This window comes from Danio rerio, chromosome 14 (assembly GCF_052040795.2).
Source record: "Danio rerio strain M-AB ecotype USA chromosome 14, GRCz13ab, whole genome shotgun sequence".
NCBI lineage: Eukaryota > Metazoa > Chordata > Actinopteri > Cypriniformes > Danionidae > Danio > Danio rerio.
The window spans coordinates 47,531,466-47,553,137 of record NC_141034.1 but is presented as its reverse complement, the minus strand read 5'-3'; the positions used below and the strand labels follow the sequence as shown (position 1 = coordinate 47,553,137).

General features: G+C 34.3%; 1 protein-coding gene across 5 annotated transcripts in view; it reads left to right on the top strand.

Moving 5' to 3' along the window:
* Positions 1 to 21,672, top strand: part of LOC141377471 (uncharacterized) — a 370,516-nt gene that overhangs the window by 300,899 nt on the left and 47,945 nt on the right. For 2 of the 5 annotated variants that reach the window (XR_015507899.1, XR_015507898.1), the window contains one exon: positions 19,750 to 19,853. Coding sequence is in view for 1 of the 5 variants with exons in the window: in XM_087282117.1 (XP_087138243.1) it covers positions 2,610 to 2,933 (324 nt within the window). In the remaining 4 variants the exon portion in view is untranslated. Of the gene's footprint in view, positions 1 to 2,153; positions 2,934 to 19,749; positions 19,854 to 21,672 lie in introns of those variants that run through there. The other 3 variants (XR_015507900.1, XR_015507897.1, XM_087282117.1) reach the window with 3 other exon arrangements.

Below are 21,672 nucleotides of genomic sequence, written 5' to 3'. Positions count from 1 at the left end.
GTGAACTACTCCTTTGACAGGAACAATCAAAGAAGCCACAACCCTGCTAAGAAAATAAAAACTGAATTTTAAATGGTATATACTGGAAATTGCATGGGTTTTTAATACAACCTGTAAAGGTAATTTCAGTCTCTACTGGTGAGGTATGATAAGATTGGTAAATAATGGAGTACATCCTATGTTGCATGAGACTGATACGCTACATGTTTAGATAATATTTTCAGTGAGATCCTATATAATGTCTATCTTGTCAATATTTTATATTTTCATGTGTCTTATTAGTTTTACATTAGATTAGTAACAAAAATTCACATTTTCATTCATTCATTCATTTTCTCGTCGGCTTAGTCACTTTATTAATCTGGGGTCGCCACAGCGAATTGAACCGCCAACTTATCCAGCATGTTTTTACGCAGCGGATGCCCTTCCAGCCACAACCCATCTCTGGGAAATTTATCACTACAGACAATTTAGCCCACCCAATTCACCTGTACCGCATGTCTTTGGACTGTGGGGGAAACCGGAGCACCCGGAGGAAACCCACGCAAACGCTGGGAGAACATGCAAACTCCACACAGAAACGCCAACTGAGCCGAGGGTCCAACCAGCGACCCAGCGAACTTCTTGTTGTGAGGCGACAGCACTACTGCGCTATACTATTTTTATTAAAATAATCTAAAGTTTAATCAAAAAATAAATCTAAAAATCTAAAATAATTATAACAAAATAATAATAATAATAATAATAATAATAATAATAATAATAATAATCATGATGCCAAAATGAGTACATCCAATGGGCTTGTTTGGAGGAAAAAATGTCAATTAAAATAGAAATTAAAGTGCCTGCAGTTCACTTCCAGAATGATTGGCCACCATTGGCTTTCGCTTGAAGTTCATGGTCACCAATCATTTCCATAGTATTTTTTTCCTAGGAACAAAAGCAGACATTGTATAAGACATTATGATTTTTGATGTAAACTCTATACATTAGATTAATACTTTCAATGAGATTAATCAATTAGGTAATCAATGTACATCCAAATGGATTTGTTTGGTGAAAGAGTAACATAAAATTTCATTTAAAGTAGTTCACTTTCAAAATGATAGGCTGCCATTGACTTCCATAGCTTTTTTTTACCCTTATGGAAGTCGATGATATCAAGTGTTTGGATATTTTGGAGGAAATCAAATATCAATTAAACAGAGGTTAAGATTGTCCTTTTTCCTCTATCGTAGCGTACATCTACTCCCACAGTCCTGAAAAAAAAAAAAAAAGTAGATTGGTGCATGATTTCGCCTTTTGGGAACCAATTGGATCATTGGAAGATGGACAGGCAAAGCAGAAATGAGACACATCCTAATAGCCCCGCCCAAAAGGACTGATAGCCCTGCCCGAAAGGCATTCCATTTGACCAGAAGTGTAGTAATTTTGAAGGGCGAGAGAAAGTTATTTTTGATTAAAGATTCTTTGATTAAAGAGGGCAAATAATTTGTTTTGCAAAATAAGAAAGTCCACAGATACATTGTTTATTACAAGCACTATATATAGAGTCAAAAGTCAAAATTATTAGCCTGGCTGTGAATTTGTTTTTCTTTTTCATATATTTCCCAAATGATGTTTAACAGAGCAAGTATCACAGTATTTAATATAATATATATATATATATTTTTTTTAAATAGGCCTACTTTTTAAGAAAGGATTATTTGTTTAATTTCGGCTAAAACTAAATATTTTTTTTATTTTTAAAAGCCATTTTAAAGTCAGTATTATTAGCCTGCTTAAGCAAAATTTGTCCAATTAACCTAGTTAAACCTTTAAATGTCACTTTAAGCTGAGTACCAATGTCTTGACAAATATCTATTATTTACTGTCATCATGGCAAAGATAAAATAAATCAGTTATTAGAATGAGTTATTAAAACTATTATGTTTATGCGTTGATAAAAATATATCAATTAAACAGAAATTGGAAAAAATTAGGGCGCATATGGGGCTAATAATTCAGGAGGGGTAATAATTCTGACTTTATAATAATCAGAGGAGTACATTTTGATTTCATTCTGACTTTATAAAAAAAATCTGATTTAGTTTTTTTGCAAAAGAAAACCTGTCTGACTCATGCTTTTACATGGGGAAAGCAAACAAGCAATCAAACAAACCCCCTCAGCATCTGCAGACACTCCTCCAGCCGCTCCACCTGCACGAACACACACATATGCGGCCCGGCGTTCGCTCTCCGCACGGGTTTGATGGCATCGCACACTGTGATTGATTCTTGATGGGCGGTACGGCGCGGCTGCTGTTTTTAAATCCCGATCAGATTTGCTTACACTGCCATTTTTATAGCCCACAGCCAACAGCTGACACCGCAGGTACACTCTGACTGCGTGTGTGTGTGTGAGTGAGTGTGTGCGCGCGATACGCCGCCACAAACGCTCTAAGTGCTCCCGTTTAATAACAGACGGTGATAATTTAAGATGCATCGGTGGAGAACAGAGCACAAATCACGGCGGTGACGGCTCCGCGGAGACAAAATGGAAGGAAGGGCAGTAGAGAGATAAATCACACCGGGAGGGAGAAAGAAAAAAAAAATCACGGGAGAAGCGGATGGGGATAAAAACAAGGCCTCCCTGCCGCGGTGTGTTTGTGTGTGTGTGCTTTTATATGATCACTGATGAACAGACTGTGATGTCTCTAGTGAACGCCAGGCTCGGCACGCGCTCCCTCCTGTACAGTGTTTACAATGATCATTACTGCTTCACTGCTATTATAATGATGACCACAGAGACCAGGCTGCTTTCCCCATTGAGACTTCTCTCTCTGTCTGTCAATGACCCACTCATACAGAACCGAGCGCAGGGCCTGCTGGTGCTTTGGACCGAGGAGGTCTGTAATACCTGGAGAAAGCTGTTTGTCAGCATGCATGGCTGGGTAATGTGTGAATTTATTTAACGCTTTTTGGTGTTACTTTTGGAATGACTTTGAAATAGTTTTTGTTTTATTTTAACCACTGTGCGACACCTGAAAAATCAGGGAATAAGTGAACAAATTTAAATGTAGTTAGTTAGTTAGTTAGTTAGTTAGTTAGTTAGTTAGTTAGTTAGTTAGTTAGTTAGTTAGTAGGGATGCCACAGTTCTCAATATAATATTGAACCGTTCGGTACAACCACCACGGTTCAATACGCGTTTATGAATTTCTCGGTTTTGCGTTTAAATAATTTATGTGCGTTTTATATCTACCCGAACTGACTGTGCCTGTAAGTCTATAAGCTGAGATGAGGAAACTCCACCCCATAAGTAAATATCCAATCACTATGCTCTAAAGATCATCATTCCACACTACAACATGGGAAGCGGCGGTGAAGTGAGGCTGAGGCAACACTACAAGGAAGTGCCGGCGAAGTGAGGCAACAGTACGAGAAATCGCCAGCGTATTTCAAATATGCAGTGTGAGGACATTTCGATTTTGCCGGTCAGTATAATACCAAAAAAAAAAAGTGAACAAAAAATAACTGTGTGCAAGCATTGTTCAATATCACTGTCTAAAGGCAGGTTTGCAGAGAAGGTAATAAAGTCCTTCAAATAACGACAATCCCTCGCTGAATGTTTCAAGCAAACATACTCAACTGGTTCCAAGAGACACATAAAATAACAAAGACAGTGCGGGTGTTTATTGCTTAAGATTTGCAGCCATTTTCGATGATTGGAGTTGTAGACTTTTGTCATCTTATAAAAGCACTCGATCCGCGTTACAGACTAGTCCTGCATTTTTTAAGCTCTGAGGTAATTAGGATGGTTTATTTATGTTTACTTAAGTACAAATATGTTTATTTGAATTGGCCGTTTATCTTTATTAACTTCACATGTTTATTTCCAAAGTGTAGGATTTTATGTGTTCCCCAGTTTTTACATGAGCTACAGCAGCTGTGAGATTTCAGTGTTCATTTTTTGAATAAAATACACTAGGAACTACTGTACTTTTCTTGGCTTTTAGGTAAAAAAAAAAAAAGAGTCTTCTTCTCTCTCTTCTCCTTTTACTGTTCCTATTGCCTATAGAAAACACACACAAACACACACACACACACACACACACACACTTGTCAAGCCATGAGAACCGAACCAAACTGAAAACCGTTAAAAAAAAACAAGGTATGTATTGAACCATGGGCTAACTGTATTGTTGCATCCCTATTAGTTAGTTAGTTAGTTGTTTAGTTTGCATCTCTCAAACTTTGTTGAATATGAGCAACTTTCTAAAGTTTAGACTTTCTTGGGCTTAAATCAGTCTAAAAGCATGAACAAATAAAGAGTAATTGATAAAAGTTACACCAGCTTTGATATTCATACCTGAATGAAATTTCAGTTTCCTGTAGTTAATCCAAACTTTTTTTTTTTTTTTACTTTAACTTAATCTGATTGCATTGCAATATTGAACATATTTTGTAAAGCTGCTTTGAGACAATAGTTATTGCAAAAAGCAAATAAACTTGAATTGAATTGACTTTTTTCAAAAAAAGGATTTGATGATACTTAACTGTATCAGTTAACAAAACTTTAATGTAGTTGCTTAAAGTACAGTTACAATAGGGATTTTTGTTAATAAACGTGAAAAGGAAATGGAAAAAAAGAGAGTAAGATAGATTTTAAGTGAAATTGACAACAACATAGAAAAGAGCCGCCTCTCTTTCAGAACTGTACCTAATATCATCAATCTATATTATTTATTTATTTTCTTTCTTTATTTATATATAAATAGTTTTGTTTTGATGGTTTTCCAGAGTTGTAAATAGTGTACAGTCTGCAGCGTTAAAAATTGCTGGGTTATTATACATCATATATGTACAAGCCCAACAGTGGGTTAAGTTTTTCAGTTACATTAAATGACACTTTGTTTGGTGGCGAAGCTTTGGTGGCCTGAACCACCCCTGGGACACATCCAGGTTGTACAAAATTAAAAATTTAGTCTTTTGATTTATAAGTTGGAAATTGAACTGTAAATCTATGTAAATACTGAGAATTTTTAAATGGTTATTTATATACTTAGTTATTTTTTTATTTATTTTTGTTTTGTTTTGTTTTGTTGTCCAGAGCTGTAAACAGTGTACACTTTGGGTACACCAGCGTTAAACATGTTGGGTTTTTATACATCATATATGTACACGCTGGGTTAAGTTTTTTAATTACATTAGATTACACTTTTTAACCAAACTGTTTTGTTTGTCTATGTACAGGTATATTTACATAGCTTTTAAAAATTACTTAGATTTTAAAAGAGATATTGACAACGAAATTTAGAAAATAGCCGCCTCTCTCAGAATTGTATAATATCATTATATTATTTTCAGTTTTTCCTTTAATTTTGGTTTTATTCCTTTAATACATAAAATGTATAAAAATTAAATTTTGTAAATAGAACTATTATCTTCCTTAGGTGAAATTAGATACTCTCGGAAAAGGTGCAAGCGCTATCACTGAAGTGGTAACTTAATCAAGTTTTATATTATTTTTCAGACTGATATATTATTGTCTTGTTTTGTTATGGGTATTATTTTATTAAATATTTGAATTGTTTTCGGTTTATTTGGTTGTTTGGTCGCCAAGCTTTGGTGGCCTGAACCACCCCTGGGACACATCCAGTTTGTGCAAAATTTTAGATTTAGATTCATGCGTAAATCTGTAAATACAGAGAAGTTTCAAGTGGTCATCTTTCATCCATCCATGAATTACATTAAATGGCACTTTTTAACCAAGCTGTTTGGTTTGTCTTTGTATATTTATGTACCTTTTAAAAAATGTAGATTTTAAAAGAGAAATTGATAACAAAATATGGAAAAGTACCATCTCTCTCTCTCATAACTTTACTTTCAATCATAATATTTTAGTTTTTTTTTTTTTTTTTTTTTTTTGGATAAATGTTTTAATTACCACATAAAATGTCTGACATTTTGTTAACTGAACTATTATCTTCCTCCACTAAAATTAGATCACTCTCTGAAAAGGTGCCAATGCTATCATGAAGTGGTAACTTTATCAGTTTTATATTGTTTTTTAGACTGATTGAGCAAACCAATACATATGAAATCATTCATTCATTCATTCATTCATTCATTCATTCATTCATTCATTCATTCATTCATTCATTTTACTTCGGCTTAGTCCTTTTGTTCATCAGGGGTCACCACAGTGAAATGAACCGCCACAAATGATGAATTGCAAAAAGACAAAAATCATAATCAGATTAAAACTGCAAGACATTACAGAAGTTCAAAGTTCACAGACTTCTAATCAAAATCAAATAAAAAGTATATGAAAAGAATACACTGCTAAAAATTAAACGTATTGTGTAATCATGATGTTTTTAAGGCTGAACGCATCAGTTCTGTTTTGGTGTCTCTACTTAGGCTCCAGGTCTTACTTTAGTATTGATTTTAAAGTGCTCTTACTTGTGTTTAAATCTTTAAACGGTCTTGGCTCTTCCTACCTCTCTGACCTTTTCTGTGAACACTTCCAGACTCCAGAGAGAACTATTATTTTTGCCAGCCAGAGATTAATAACTGTTCTTAAGTCGAGGTTAAAATCTGGATGGTCAAGCTTACTGCGTAGGTGCACCTACAATTTCATTTAAACAATTTTGAGCAGAACTGCACCAACCTTTTTCAAAAAGTAAAAAATAAATAAATATATATATATATATATATATATATATATATATATATATATATATATATATATATATATATATATATATATATATATATATAAATAATTGCACTATGGGATACAATCTTCTCTTTTTTGTTGCTTGTTTGCATTTTACATTATTTGGCATGCATATGTTTTGTACATTTTATTGCCTTTTGATTGGTTAAAGTACAATATAAAGCACATTGTTGTTTTAAATTGTACTATTTAGATACAATTGCAATTATACTCTAGAAGAAAAAAAAATTATAGCACTTGATTCTTTGAAGAGCTCTGAAAATGAGCCATTATTAAATCAACTTCTATAAAATCTAGAATATTTGACAGTTAAAATATATATTCCATTAGAATGCATGTGTGTTTAAATATCTCATTTTGTCAGAAGGTGTATTTTGGAAATCTTATGCTAATCAGTACAAACTTTCTCTCTTTGTTTGTTAGGTTGAGATAACTTTTTCCATATGCAGTGAAAATGCCCTTTTTTACTAAGAAATGGCCGTTTAAACAAGTGTCCCACTATGCTATTGTGAGGGCTTAAATGGAACAGTGCTCATAATATCGAGTGAGAAAAAAAGGAAAAAGACAGTTGGGAAACCTTATATGCTTTATCACTGAATCTGTCAGAAATATCGAAAACAAAATCAACTTAACTCCGCTCCTTTAGTGCCCCACACACAGCTTGAACCACACTGGCATTTCAGTGTTTGAACTCTCAGTAATGATTATATCACACTGAACTGAGCTAAACTGAACTGAACTGAACTTAAACACTAAAAACTGAACTACACTCTTCCAGTTACTATGACCATTTATGTGAAGCTGCTTTGACATAATCTACATTGTAAAAGCGCTATACAAATAAAGCTGAATTGAATTGAATTGAATTTTTGGTCCCACTTTATATTAAGTGTCCCTAACTACTATGTACTTACATCAAAAAAATAAATACAATGTACTTACTGTGTTTATAATGTATTTGAGAACACCTGTGGTGCTTTTGAGTTGGAATAGAGGTTGGGTTATGGACAGGTTTGGTGGCATGGGTAGGATGAAGGGTAGGTTAAGGTGTAAGGGATGGTCAACAGTGTATTTACAAATGTAATTACAGAAGTTATTTACAGATGTAATTACATACATGTATTTAATAAAGCATAAGTACACAGTAAATACATGTATTTACACAATAAGTACATTGTAACAAACGATTAGTTCCTATGTAAATACATGTTAGTTAAGGCCACTTAATATAAAGTGGGACCGAATTTTTCTCTTTGGGTTTTAGGTTTTGAAAAAGGGAAAAAATCCCCCACCCCGTCCAAACTTTAAGGATGCTGGTATCAGATTTGCAGTCCATATGTACAATGCTTTGGCTTGTTTCACTCGCTCGAAATCTTGACAGACCTCCTGCGCAAAGCTATGGTTGCTATAAGCCACGATTGTTGTGTGGTGGTTTTTTGGTGTGGCTTACCGAAGGGTCAATTGTGTGGATGGCAGCATTGATTTCGACCATTAACCCCGTGTTTTTTTGAACTGCACAACATATGCACTGCACAGTACATTGTTTTGGTGCACACTATCACAACCCATCCAATAGCATTCAAGTGTTTGTTCAGTTGCCATAGAGTAGTCAATTGTGGTGATTTAAATGCGTTTAACCACACCAAAACTTACACATGAAAGCAACCCAGTCAAATGTTTTTGACTGCCTCTATAAGTGGACAAAAGAGAACAAGCTCAACATTTTTCACATGTATTTAGCACTGATTTTGCAAAAACAATTGCATACTAATACAAATAATACAGGTTGTTTGGTGCTAGAATCTGTGCTGGTGACTCAGCACTTAATCTCCGTGCTGGAGTTGAGTACTGGTTGAGCATATCGGTTGTGGTTGTTTGATCAGATGTCGGCCAGGTAAATAACCAAGCCGCTCCATTCTGCTGACAAGCGCCATTTGTTTGGTGGACACTATCTTGTTTACGGGCCTCCGCGGGGAGGAAAGCGATAAGAGCATTTTAGAATTCATTAATGTGAGGTGTTACTCTTGGTGACGGCATCTTTCTCACATACATAAAGCAAGGACTCGCTTTAATTAAAATGACGAACAACAGCACCGCCTTACAACGAGATTGATACAGAACTTTAGTCCAACTTCATTTCTCAAGAGCAGCGTCCGGGACATCAGAAAGCCGCGTGCTTTGAAGCCATTCCCACCCAGAAATGACTTTTCTGATGAAGTACAGGGGGAGGCCCGGGAACAGATGAAATTCATATTTGAAGAAGTGTGGCGGGCAGGTGGAGATACCATGCAGATCAGTGAGGCAGAGGGAGTTGATTTTAATGGAGCCGCTCTCTCGGAGGTGGCTCTCCGTCGCTCATAAATCATGCTGACCCACTCCTCCGCTCCGTGCGTTTTCTCTCCTTGTCGTAATTTATGGCCCGACGGTCAAATTGCTACAAAAAAGTCTTTCAATTTATAACTTTTAACCTCTGGACTGAAAACCAGAATTGACGGTGAGGCAATTAAAGTGCAAGCGCTTTCCCAACACATCAAATGTGTGCTGGCTTTCGTCTGTTGGCCGAATCACATTATCATATCGATTGTCACACACCGATGCCAAGGTTTGCTAATATTAGATTAAGTTCCATGTTGGCGCTTGCTCCATTAATGTGGCAATAACTAGCGTTTCCCATTAAGCTTTGATGAAAGATTAATAATATTGGACATCCCTTATGAGGTAGTCATTACTAAATGTCACCCGCTGATTTCCAGCATAGACTCTGAGGGCTCCAAAAAGTATTTTCTTTAACACATTTTTATAATGTTTAGCTTCTAAATTGAAGTTAATATCCTGTACCTGTTTCAAGAGCCAATAAAAGTAAGAGCGATTGTGGCGGACAAGCAAAATACAAAAAAAGCCTCTGCTCTGTTAAGTCTCTGAGCTGCCTAATGGTCAAATTGCTACAAAAATGTCTTTCAATGTATAACTTTTAACCTCTGGACTGAAAACCAGAATTGACGCGAGGCATTTAAAGCACAAGCGCTTTCCTAACACATCAAATGTGCGCTGGCTTTCGTCTGTTGGCCGAATGACATTATCATATTGATTGTCAAACACCGATGCCAAGGTTTGCTAATATTAGACTAAGTCTTGTGTTGGTGCTCGCTTCATTAATGGGGCAATATCTAGCATTTCCCATTAAAGTTTGTTGAAGGATTAATAATAATGGACATCATTTATGAGGTAGTCATTACTGAATGTCACAAGTTGATTTCCAGCATTGACTCTGAGGGCTCTAAAAAGCATTTTTTAAACAATTTGTTTTTAGTGTTTAGCTTCTAAATTGAAGATAATATCCTGTACCTGTCTCAAGAGCCAGTGTGAGCCAATAAAAGCAAGAGCGATTATGGCAGACAAGCAAAATACAAAAAAGCCACTTTTTATTTCCCGCTCTAAAGTCTCTGATCTGCCCAATGGTCAAATTGCTACAAAAAATAATTTAGAAATTTTAACCTCCGAACTGAAAACAAATATTGATGTTGATGCATTTAAAGTGCAAGTGCTTACCAACACATCAAATGTGTGCTGGCTTTCACTTGTTGGCCGAATGACATTATCAAATCGATTATTACACACTGATGCCAAGGTTTGCAAATATTAGATGTAGTACCGTGTTAGCGTTCACTCCATTAATGGGGTAATAATTAGCATTTCCCCATTAACGTTTCACAAAAGATTATTAATAATTAACCACTGGCGCTGATGACCTAGTGGTTAAGTGTGCAGAATTACAGTATAGCGCCATGGTGCTCATGGTGACCTGAGTTTGATTTCTGGCTTGAGGTCCTATGCTGGTCCTACCCCTCTCTCTGCTCTCAATGCTTTTATTTTTGTCCTCCACTGTTCTATCCCAATAAAAAAAGGTGGAAAGCAGCTAAAAAATGATTGAAAATAAATAAAATAATAATGAACGTCACTTATGGGGTAGTCATTTTTACATGTCACCCGCTGATTTCCAGCATTGACTCTGAGGGCTCTAAAAAGCATTTTCTTTAAAGCAATTTTTATAGTGTTTAGCTGTTAAGTTGAAGTTACTGTAATATCCTGTACATGTTTTATAAGCCAATATGAGCGGCAGACAGCATGTAAAAGCAAGATTGATTGTGGCAGACAAAAAAAAAGAAGCCACTTTTTAGTTCCCGCTCTAAACTCTCTGATCTGCCCAATGGTCAAATTGCAACAAAAAAGTATTTCAATGTAAAACTTTTAACCTCTGGACTGAAAACCAGAATTGACGGTGAGGCAATTAAAGTGCAAGTTTTTTTCCAACACAAAAAAAATATGTGCTGGCTTTCGTCTGTTGGCCGAATTACATTATCATATCGATTGTCAAACACCGATGCCAAGGTTTGCTAATATTAGATTAAGTCCCATGTTGGTGCTCACTCCATTAATGTGGCAATAACTATCATTTCCTATTGCAGTTTGATGAAAGATTAATAATAATGAACATCACTTATGAGGTAGTCAATACTAAATGTCATCTGCTGATTTCCAGCATTGACTCTGAGGGATCCAAAAAGTATTATCATTAACAAATTTTTAAAGTGTTAAGCTCCTAAATTGAAGTTAATATCCAGTACCTGTTTCAAAAGCCAATGTGACCCAATAAAGGCAAGAGCGTTGCGGTGAACAAACACTTTTTAATTCCCCCTCTAAAGTCTCTGATCTGCCTAATGGTCAAATTGCAACAAAAAAACTCTTTAAATTTATATAACTTTTAGCCTGTGGACTAGGGCTGAATGATGTTGGAAAGAATTTCACATTGCAATATTTTTCCTCTGCGATTTATATATTGCAATATAAATTCACTGGATGACTTAAACAGCTCTATTTGGAAAGTCATTACTCTAGATTATTTAGGATGATTTTGTAGGAGAGAAAAAAAAAAAAAAAAAAAAAAAAAAATATATATATATATATATATATATATATATATATATATATATATATATATATATATAATGCAATTTATTACATATAAAAAAACTAATTAGAGAAAATAATAGTTATTGAGGAAATAATACAGTAGAAACCAACAGTACTTAAGGGTTTTCTGGGAGAGTCTAACAGTAATCAGGTACACAAATAAAACAACATTGCATATATTTCATCATAAAAAAAATATTCAACAAATGAATCTTTATAGCTATTAAAATGCTCTTAAAATGTTCATACAGTCACAGGCCTTAAAACACATGCAGCACATGTTCAATTCTGCAGTGTCTTCACAAATCTCATGTGTTTTGACCAGTAGTTTCTGGTCATCTATAATCCCAACTCAACATTGCATATCTAGCGTTGTATATTGCGGACACACATTGCGGTATCGATGCTGAAACAATATATTGTTCAGCCCTACTCTGGACTGAAAACGAAATTTGACGAAGAGGCAATTAAAGTGCAAGCACTCTCCCAACACCTCAAATGTGGGCTGGCTTTCGTCAGTTGGCCGAATGACATTATCATATCGCTTGTCAGACACTGATGCCAAGGTTTGCTAATATTAGATTAAGTTCCGTGTTGGCGCTCACTCCACTAATAGGGCAATAACTAGCATTTCCCATTTAAAATTTGATAAAAGATTAATATTAATGAACATCAGTTATGGGGTAGTCATTACTAAATGTCATCTGCTGATTTGCATCAAACTTGAGGGCTCCAAAAATCATTTTATCAAACTATTTTTTACAGTGTTTAGCTCCTATATTAAAGTTAATATCCTGTACCTGTTTTATAAGCCAAGAAAAGCAAGAGCTTTTGTCATTTGGGTGTTTTTCTGTGCTTTTGGGAGTTTTTGGGTGTGCAGATATTAACAATTCACTGTGTTCCCTCTGCCGCCTCATTCACCTTCTGCACGCCCCTGCAGCTTTTGACTGCTGGTTGGTGCTTTAACTATAGACTTTGTTAGATAAAAATATCAACACTCAATTTTTATCTTGGACTTTTAACAAGACTAGACAGGACAGTACTGTGTGTGTACTGTATGCACAGGTACTGTATGTAATGTTCATTCATTCATTTTCTTTTCGACTCAATCCCTTTATTATTATGGGGTCGCCACAGCGGGATGAACTGCGAACTTATCCAGCATATGTTTTACACAGCAGATACCCTTCCCGCTGCAACCCATCACTGGGAAGCATCCATACACACTTATTCACACACATATACTAGACTATTTAACTTACCCAATTCACCTGTACCACATGTCTTTGGACTTGTGGGAGAAACCGGAGCACCCAGAAAAAAACCCATGTAAACACGGGGAGAACATGCAAACTCCACACAGAAATGCTAACTGACCGTGCCGAGGCTCAAACCAACAACCGTCTTGCAGGCGATCTTGCTAGCAGCTGTGCCACCATGATGCCCATGATTTAATGTGTTCAATTAAAATGTAAATTTGTTTGGTTGTTTGAACTGCCACTCATTGTAAATGCACAGCCAGCCTAATCTCACGAGGTACGTAACTAACGTTACTAATTTATGTTTGTCAGTTTAGTGGTTAATTCGTACCAATTCGCGTGAGTCCAGTTGTGCGAAAATGTAAAAGGAGGCGTGGCACCAAACCCCACCCCTAAACCCAACCGTCATTGTGGGTTGAGCTAATTGTAGTAAATTGTACGAATGAGATCATACAAATAAGCCTTTAAATCACAAAGTTATGAATTGCTGTGAGATTGTGTTGACACACCTAGTGTTTATTCCCCTACTGATGAGCTTCCAATAAAAGATTAATGTGACTATTTTACCCTTTAATGCAAAATATAAAAACACCACTTTTTATTTCCCGCTCTAAAGTCTCTGATCTGTTCGGCCTCCATGCTACTAACAGGAGCGAATCTCACCCGTCAGACTCCAGCCGTATGGATGAGCGAGTGATTGACTGTCTGAAAGAGATTCCTTTACGGAGAAAAAAAAAAATAAAAAAAAGGGCCGGGGTGAGGAGAGAGGTGAAAGCACCTGAGGTGAGGAGAGGAGAGATCAGAGATGAGGCAAGAGGAGAAGATAGCAGTGCAAATAGAGAAAGAGGAAGATGGAGATGGAAAAGCAGGGTCAAGAGAAGAGAGCGGCTCAGGATACCTGTGGTTGGCGTGTGGTGAGTCTGGATAGTGGCCATGTTTGTGGTGGGTGGCATGAAATTGCATCTCATTCATGCAGAGATGAGACCAGGAGCTGCTAGAAGCCCACGATCATTACAGTGGTGTAAATTAACTTCATGCTAGATGTAAAAAAAAAAACATGAGAAATTGTGATATAACTGTACTTGAAGAAGATTTTAGGGGAATATGCTGTTGAAACTACTAGAACTGCTGTTCAATAGCTTTGTGTTATATTTAGGATGCCAGACAGCAGGATACTTTTCATCACCTTTGGATGCACAATATTGCAAGTAGCATATTCATTTATTCATTTTATTTTCAGCTTAGTCCCTTTATCAATCAGGGATCTCCACAGCAGAGAAAAACCGGCAATGTTTTACGCAGCAGATGCTTATCCAGCTGCAACCCAACACTGGGAAACACTCATACACTCTTCCATTCAAACACATACCTTATTTACCAATTTAGTTTATTCAACTCACCTATACCGCATGTCTTTGGACTGTTGGGGAAAACAGAGCACCGGGTGGAAACCCGGGAGAACATGCAAAGTCCACACAGAAATGCTAACTGAGCCAACTGGGGCTCAAACCAGCGACCTACTTGCTGTGAGGCGATCGTGCTACTGTTAAATAATGTTACATAGCACTATTATTATAAATATATAATAATAGTGCTATGTATAATAATTATATATATATATATATATATATATATATATATATATATATATATATATATATATATATATATATATATATATATTTAAATTATTTTTTAAATAATTTCAAAATAAAATATAATTTCAATAGATTTTTTAAATTGCAAACCTAATTTTTATATTTGTTATGTTCTTGAAAAAAATCTAGGGGTTAAAATAGGAATGAACAAGTGAGGAAAGATGGGAGAGAATTTTAAATTACCTGTCTCCACACCCAGAAATACCCAGACAAAAACTTATTCTTGACCGAAGATTTTTGATCACCGTCAAGCAATATATTTTTTTTTTTCAGAAAAAAATGTAGAATAAATTTTAAAGAACATAATACAAAAACACACATAATACCTCGGGATACGCGAGTCCAAAAATAACAAACAAAATTATCCAATAACCAATTTAATAAATGCAGACTAACTTACCTAACAAATAAACTGAAAGAAAAAAAGAAATTCACAAAAGAAAGAAAAATACTTATTACTTCCCTTCCTCCCTGTTCACCCACCAAAAAAAAAAAAAAAAAAAAGGGAAAAAAAGGTTTAAATTAACAAAGGACACCCCACACCTCACTCATAACGTACATAAACTAATCTTTCACATTACTGGTAATTAGCATTATTAGTAACAATTTATGTAACAAATAATACAGTACGAATTATAAAATTGTGAAATGTTATTGCACTATAAAATATTTTTTTAATATTAGTTTATAATTTAATTAAATCATTTATTTCAGTGATTTTGAATAATAATAATAATAATAATAATTATTATTATTATTATTATTATTATTATTATTATTATTATTATTACTATTATTTGTAATAATTATTATCAGCATTATTATTAATGGTAATAGTAATAAAAGCAATAATGACTGGAGTAATAAATAAATAGTAAAAAAATGTAACTACATACAATAAGAAATAAATAAACACTTATTAGGTATTTAACATTTTTATATTAAATAAATGCTGCCTTGATAAACCGAATAATTTTCTAAAAAAAAAAAAAAAAGAAAGAAACATAAAGGGAAAAAAAAGACTCCAAACTTTTGACCGTAGTGTATATGAAGAGTTCAGATGCAAAAGCCTCCAAATGCCATCTGAACTTTTCTCCTAATATGAGCATTTTTATCAGCCGCCCATGTTTATGTTTAAATATTTCACTTTAACGCGAATGAAAAGAACTTATTCGTCAAAATAAAAGTAACTATTCTGAGCCTACACACAAAAGTCGGAAAAAAATGCTAATTTTGGAAGTAAATATCAAAGGGCTTTTAAAGGTTTTTGCATTTGAACTCTTCATATATAGATATCCTAAATGTGATTTATTTCTGTAACATGCTGATTTAGTGCTTTTAACAATTAAATAATAATTAAATATTAAACTAAAATATAGAAACAAAGGAAAAATCCAATTATTTTCAATGTTGGAAATATTTCTAATGCTTTTTCATTCTTTGAAAATTATATTTTATTAACACACCTTGTTCTATGAATTGAACATTAAACTAAAAGGTACAAACAAACCAAAAATCTTAGTTTTTTTTTTTGGATTGAAAATAGTAGATTTAAATAAAATAATATTTAATATAATAAAATAATAGTAGTAATAAAATAATAAACTACATTTCCCACACCTAGTTTTTTTGAATGATTAATTCTAAAGAACACACATTGTTTGACCTATTAGGATTTTTAAGGATGTCTTTACCCTCTAATTTGATCAAAAGTATTCATTAAAGTGTTACAGAATGTTACAAATATACAAACCTTAGTAGTTTATACTGCAGTGACAAATATAACAAAATAAATTCACTCTAAAATTTGATTTATTTTTGAAGAGTACATTTATCATTCAGATGAATGTACATAATTTAAATTACTTTCAAGCGTTGCATGATAAAAAGTGTAATCTTAATATAAAAATAGGCAGCTTAAAAAAGTAATATCCAATACTCAGTATGGCGCGTAATTATTGTGCCACATTTAACAGCGCATAATGCAATAACCACAACAATTACAGCCTAATGGCATATTAGTCAGAAAGAAAAAGATGTAACTTATGAGAGATATTTTTAGAAAGACAGTCATTTTCTCATGAAAGTGACTAAAAGCCATAATGAACAAAATATAATTGTTAAAATGCTTTTTTCTTTCAGATAAAGCAGCAAAAATCTCTCTTTGCTCTGGAAGTTGTGCATTTCAAAAAAATGTCACATATTACCAAAAATCGCACATATTACCATAGGAATGTGTTTCTGCCACAACTACATGTAAATATGTTCAGGTTTGGGATCTGCGAGAGTGATTTTACCAGCTGTATGTCTCTTTTACATGTAATTTTACCCAAAGTGTGATGTAAAAAAGCTTCAGCAAATTGATTGGTCAGCAGACTTTGAGAGGTGACAGCATATACTGTTTATCATCTGGCCTTGATTGCTCAGCCAGATGGCTTTAGTGACGTGCTCAACACACATCACGCACAAGCTCATCACCAGCTCTCTCTTTTTCACACACACTTTCTCTCTCTCACACACACACCCACACACAACTCCTCGTACACTTTATGCAGACTCTGATGCACTTTCTCAATATGCCAGTTATCACTTTAAGTTACCGTGGCAGCATTTTGCCAGCTGCTTACCCATCCGTTGTAGCTTTTTTCTCAGCTCAGATCTCGGTCAGGGGTCACATGTGTCAGACGCTTCGCCGTTAATCTTCATTCTGTCAGGTGTAATGCACTTTAATATCTCTCTTCCATCTTCAGTTTTTTTTCTTTGTATGGTTTTAATGGTTCCTTATGGCTGCAGACTCTTTAAAGGGATAGTTCACTCAAAAATAAATATCTGTCATGAGCTGCCCTTTACATTACAAACCACAGGAGAGGGCAAATTATTCATCAGGATAGCGCTCCCTCATACTTCAGCCTCCAAAAAGTTCCTGAAAGCAAAGAAGGTCAAAGTACTCCAGGATTGGCCAGCCCAGTCACCAGTGTGAACATTATTGAGCATGTCTGGGGTAAGATGGAGGAGGCATTGAAGATGATCTAAAGAATCTTGATAAACTTAAGGAGTCCTACAAGAACGCTTTCTTTGCCATGCCAGATGACTTTATTAAGTTAATTAAGTCATTGCAATAATGTATTACTGCAGTCCTCCAAGCGCATGGGAGTCATACACAATATTCATCTTTTTTTTCCACTGCACAATGACTTTATATTCTATACTGTACATTATTTCCGATAAGTGACAAGACTTTTGTCTAAGCAAAGGATGACCTTACTGTTCTACTTAAATAATTAAAAATCAAGACATGATCATATTTTATTTTTTGGTAAAATAAGTGTAATCTAAAGGCCTTTTCCTTTCATATAAGCAACTTCTGATACCAAATGGTCAACTAGAAGTAAAGTTATTATTGCTGTTCCTAAAACTTAGATAGGCAACTAGACGTTTGTCAGGTAGTGTACTGTTGTAGTCAATGTGTCCCAGCAACAAGCATACTTCAAAATATCTTCTTTTGTGCTCAACTTTTAAAGATTTAAAAACAAATGAGGGAGGGTAGTTAATAAGGTAATTTTCTGTTTTTTTTTTTTTTTTTTTGAGTGAACCATTAGCATTGATCTTTTCATACGTTCAGGATAATGTAATCCAGTTTTCTATATTGCACTATGTATCTAAAGAAGTAAGCTAATAAAACAACTTATACAATAATATTAGATTTTTAAATGTATTTTCATGTCAATAAAACATGTTGTTAAATAAGCTTAAATTACTGTAGAGCTAGGAAAGCTAGTTTGCTGTTAGAAGTGGTGTTAGTGATGCCAGCAGGGGCACTCAGCCTGCGGTCTGTGTGGGTCCTAATGGACCAGTATAGTGAAGGAGACTCTTTACTGCTCAGTGAGCACCGTATTTAAACTGAGGTCCTGACTCTCTGTGGTCTTTAAAAATCCCACATAATTCTTTTTCATGTCCTTTGAAAAAGAATAGGGGTTTAACCCCGGCATCCTGGCCAAAATTTGCCTACTGGCCTCTGTCCATCATGGCCTCCTAACCATCCCCATATCATAATTGGCTTCATCAATTTGTGTTCTCTTTACCTATCAGCTGGTGTGTGGTCTGGCACAATATGGCTGCCGTTACGTAATTCAGGTGAATGCTGCACATTCGTGGTGGGTGAGGAGATTCCCACAATGTGTAAAGTGCTTTGCGCTTTGTCTAGAAAAGCGCTATATAAATGTAAGGAATTATTTTATTATTATTATTATTATTATTATTATTATAACTTTTTAAAAGAAAATTCTGTAATATGCTTTGTAAAGTTTGCATAGTCATTGTTGTTTCATATTTAAAAAATAATGCCGTTTTCAACATCATACTTCATATCTACAGAAGCATGCTAATAAAATATTTTTTTAAAGATTTTTTATATTAAAGTTTGCATAGTCAATGTTTTATATGTAGTCTTAAATTTTGTATGTAAAAGGCTAACAAAAAATGCTTACTATAGATGAGGAATTAGATTAGTTTAAATCATGTGCACTATACAGATTCAGGCGTTGTAAATACTTTGAGAGATGCTGTAATAACTTATTGTCAGGTGTCTTGAGTGTTTATTGTTCACAATTGGTTGATTCATTTAATACTACAGTAACAAGCATTCATTGTGTTGTGCAATTTGAATAAAACCGCTGAGTGTGTTGTGGTTTGTCTCTTGTTGCTTGCAGTGTTGCCATGGTTATGTATTATAAGCGTTTGTGGGCTTGCTGGATAGTTTTTAGAAAGTTCTTTTAGAGTTGTCAGATGCAGGTATAGTGAAATCTTTTTATGGGTATTATTCTATAATATATTTGAATTGTTTTCTGTTTATTTGGTTGTTTGGTGGCCAAGCTTTGGTGGCCTGAACCACCCATGGGACACATCCAGGTTGTGCAAAATTCAAACTTTAATCTTTTGATTCATGAGCTACAATATGAACTGTAAATCTGTGTAAGTGCAGAGAATTTTCAAGTGGTTATTTATATATTTATTTCTTTGTCATGTTTTGTTTTGTCTGTAGCGAATGAAGCCCTACCTACTAGTACAGAAGCCAATCATGACAGCAACTACTTAAACGCCCACAAACTTGTAAACAAAGAGTCTCTGTCATTTCTGCAGGAGATTCGCCATCAAGGCCAAGTTGATAATTACTTCAGAAGACCAGTGCGATCTGACGAAGAACTATCCAGAGGATAATAATGTGTAACACGGCTATAAATGAGGTTGGTGTCGCGATTTCATTCTTTTTAGGTGTCCATTAGCTTGGGAAACCTGAAAAAATGCAGATTTCAATCGATTTGAACTTATGAGACAGTTGTTGTTTAATTTTAAGGGTTAATCCAAATATGTAATATAATTGTAAGCTTGGCAAACAGTTTTGGAGAAGTTGATGATTCCCCATTCAGACAAAATGCCCAAGCAACCCGAGATGTTTTAAAGTTGGCCACCAAGCCAAATGACTTGCCTTCATGGGTCTTTGATAATTCTCAGTGAAATGATCTCATTTAAATATTGTTTATTGACCTTCTTTATTATTTTTTTTTTTGTTGTTAAATTATGCATATGTTTTTTTCTGACTCAATATTGTGTTTGTAGATTATATCTCATGAAGTGAAATGAACTTTAATGACAGGAATTAAAACTCAAACAGATTAATCATGGTCACAAAATCAACATTGAGTGCGCAACTCACCATTTTCAGTCTTACTCGCTCTGTGTCTAATAAAGAAATTTATGTAGTTCGTTACTTGTCAGTTGTCGTGTTGTAATATTCACTCAGAAATTCAGTTGAATTCAGAATTATTAGCCCCTTTGAATTGTTTTTCTTTCTTAAATATTTCCCAAATTATGTTTGACAGAGCAAGGAAACATCTGCAGTATGTCTGATAATATTTTTTTTTTCTTCTGGAGAAAGTCTTATTTGTTTTATTTAGGCTAGAATAAAAGCAGTTTTTAATTTTTTAAAAAACATTTTAAGGTCAAAATTATTAGCCCCTTTAAGCTATGTTTCATTCCGATAGTCAACCGATAGAACAAACCACTGTTGTACAATAACTTGCCTAATAACTTTAACCTGCCTAATTAACCTAGTTAAGCCTTTAAAAAAACACTTTAAGCTGTATAGAAGTGTCTTGAAAAATAGTCAAGTATTATTTACTGTCATCATGGCAAATATAAAATAAATCAGTTATTAGAAATAAGTTATTAAAACTATTATGTTTAGAAATGTGTTAAAGAAATCTTCTCTCCGTTAAACAGAAATTGGGGAAAAAATAAACAAGATGGCTAATAATTCTGACTTCAACTGTACATAAACAAATAAAAATAATTAAAATAACGTCATGAATGTGGTAAAGAAAACTGTATGACTAAAGAAAACACTGCGGTCAGGCTGAACAGATGCAGTTCTTAAAGAGCCAGCACACAATTTTTATCATAGCACATATTGTCAATGCAAAATGTACAGAATATTTATCAGAACAACATATATAAGTAATGTAAGTTCACAAATGCAAACTATTCAAAACAAAAATGTTTAAAACTGAAATGCATCATATATTATAACATTGGTTATTGAATCTGAAGAAATAGTCTCCTACAAACACATAATGAGATCTTTAAAGGTGTGCTCTGCATTTTTTTTCTGTTACACTGACATGGTAATGGACTCAAACCCAGCAGCTATGATGAATTTATTTCATTACTTAAAGTGTTTGATAATGGGGGCTGCTCAGATGAAACACATAGTCTCAGCTTGTCATGTGAATTTAACAATGTGTCCGCTTTGAGGCATCCTTTTCCATGTTAATCACGTCTCTGGAGTGTTTTAACAATTATAGACAGATATCACAAAAGTACAATTCTTTTTTTTTTTCCCCCTTTGTGATACTTTTTAATGAGGACAAAAAGTACTCAGTGCCTCTTTAATTCTGACTAATTATTCCTGTTTGTTCCCTGACATGCTGATATTTTTTTGCAACTCAATGATATAACACAAGTACTAATTAATAAACTGATGCTTAATTAATGCCTAATTAATTT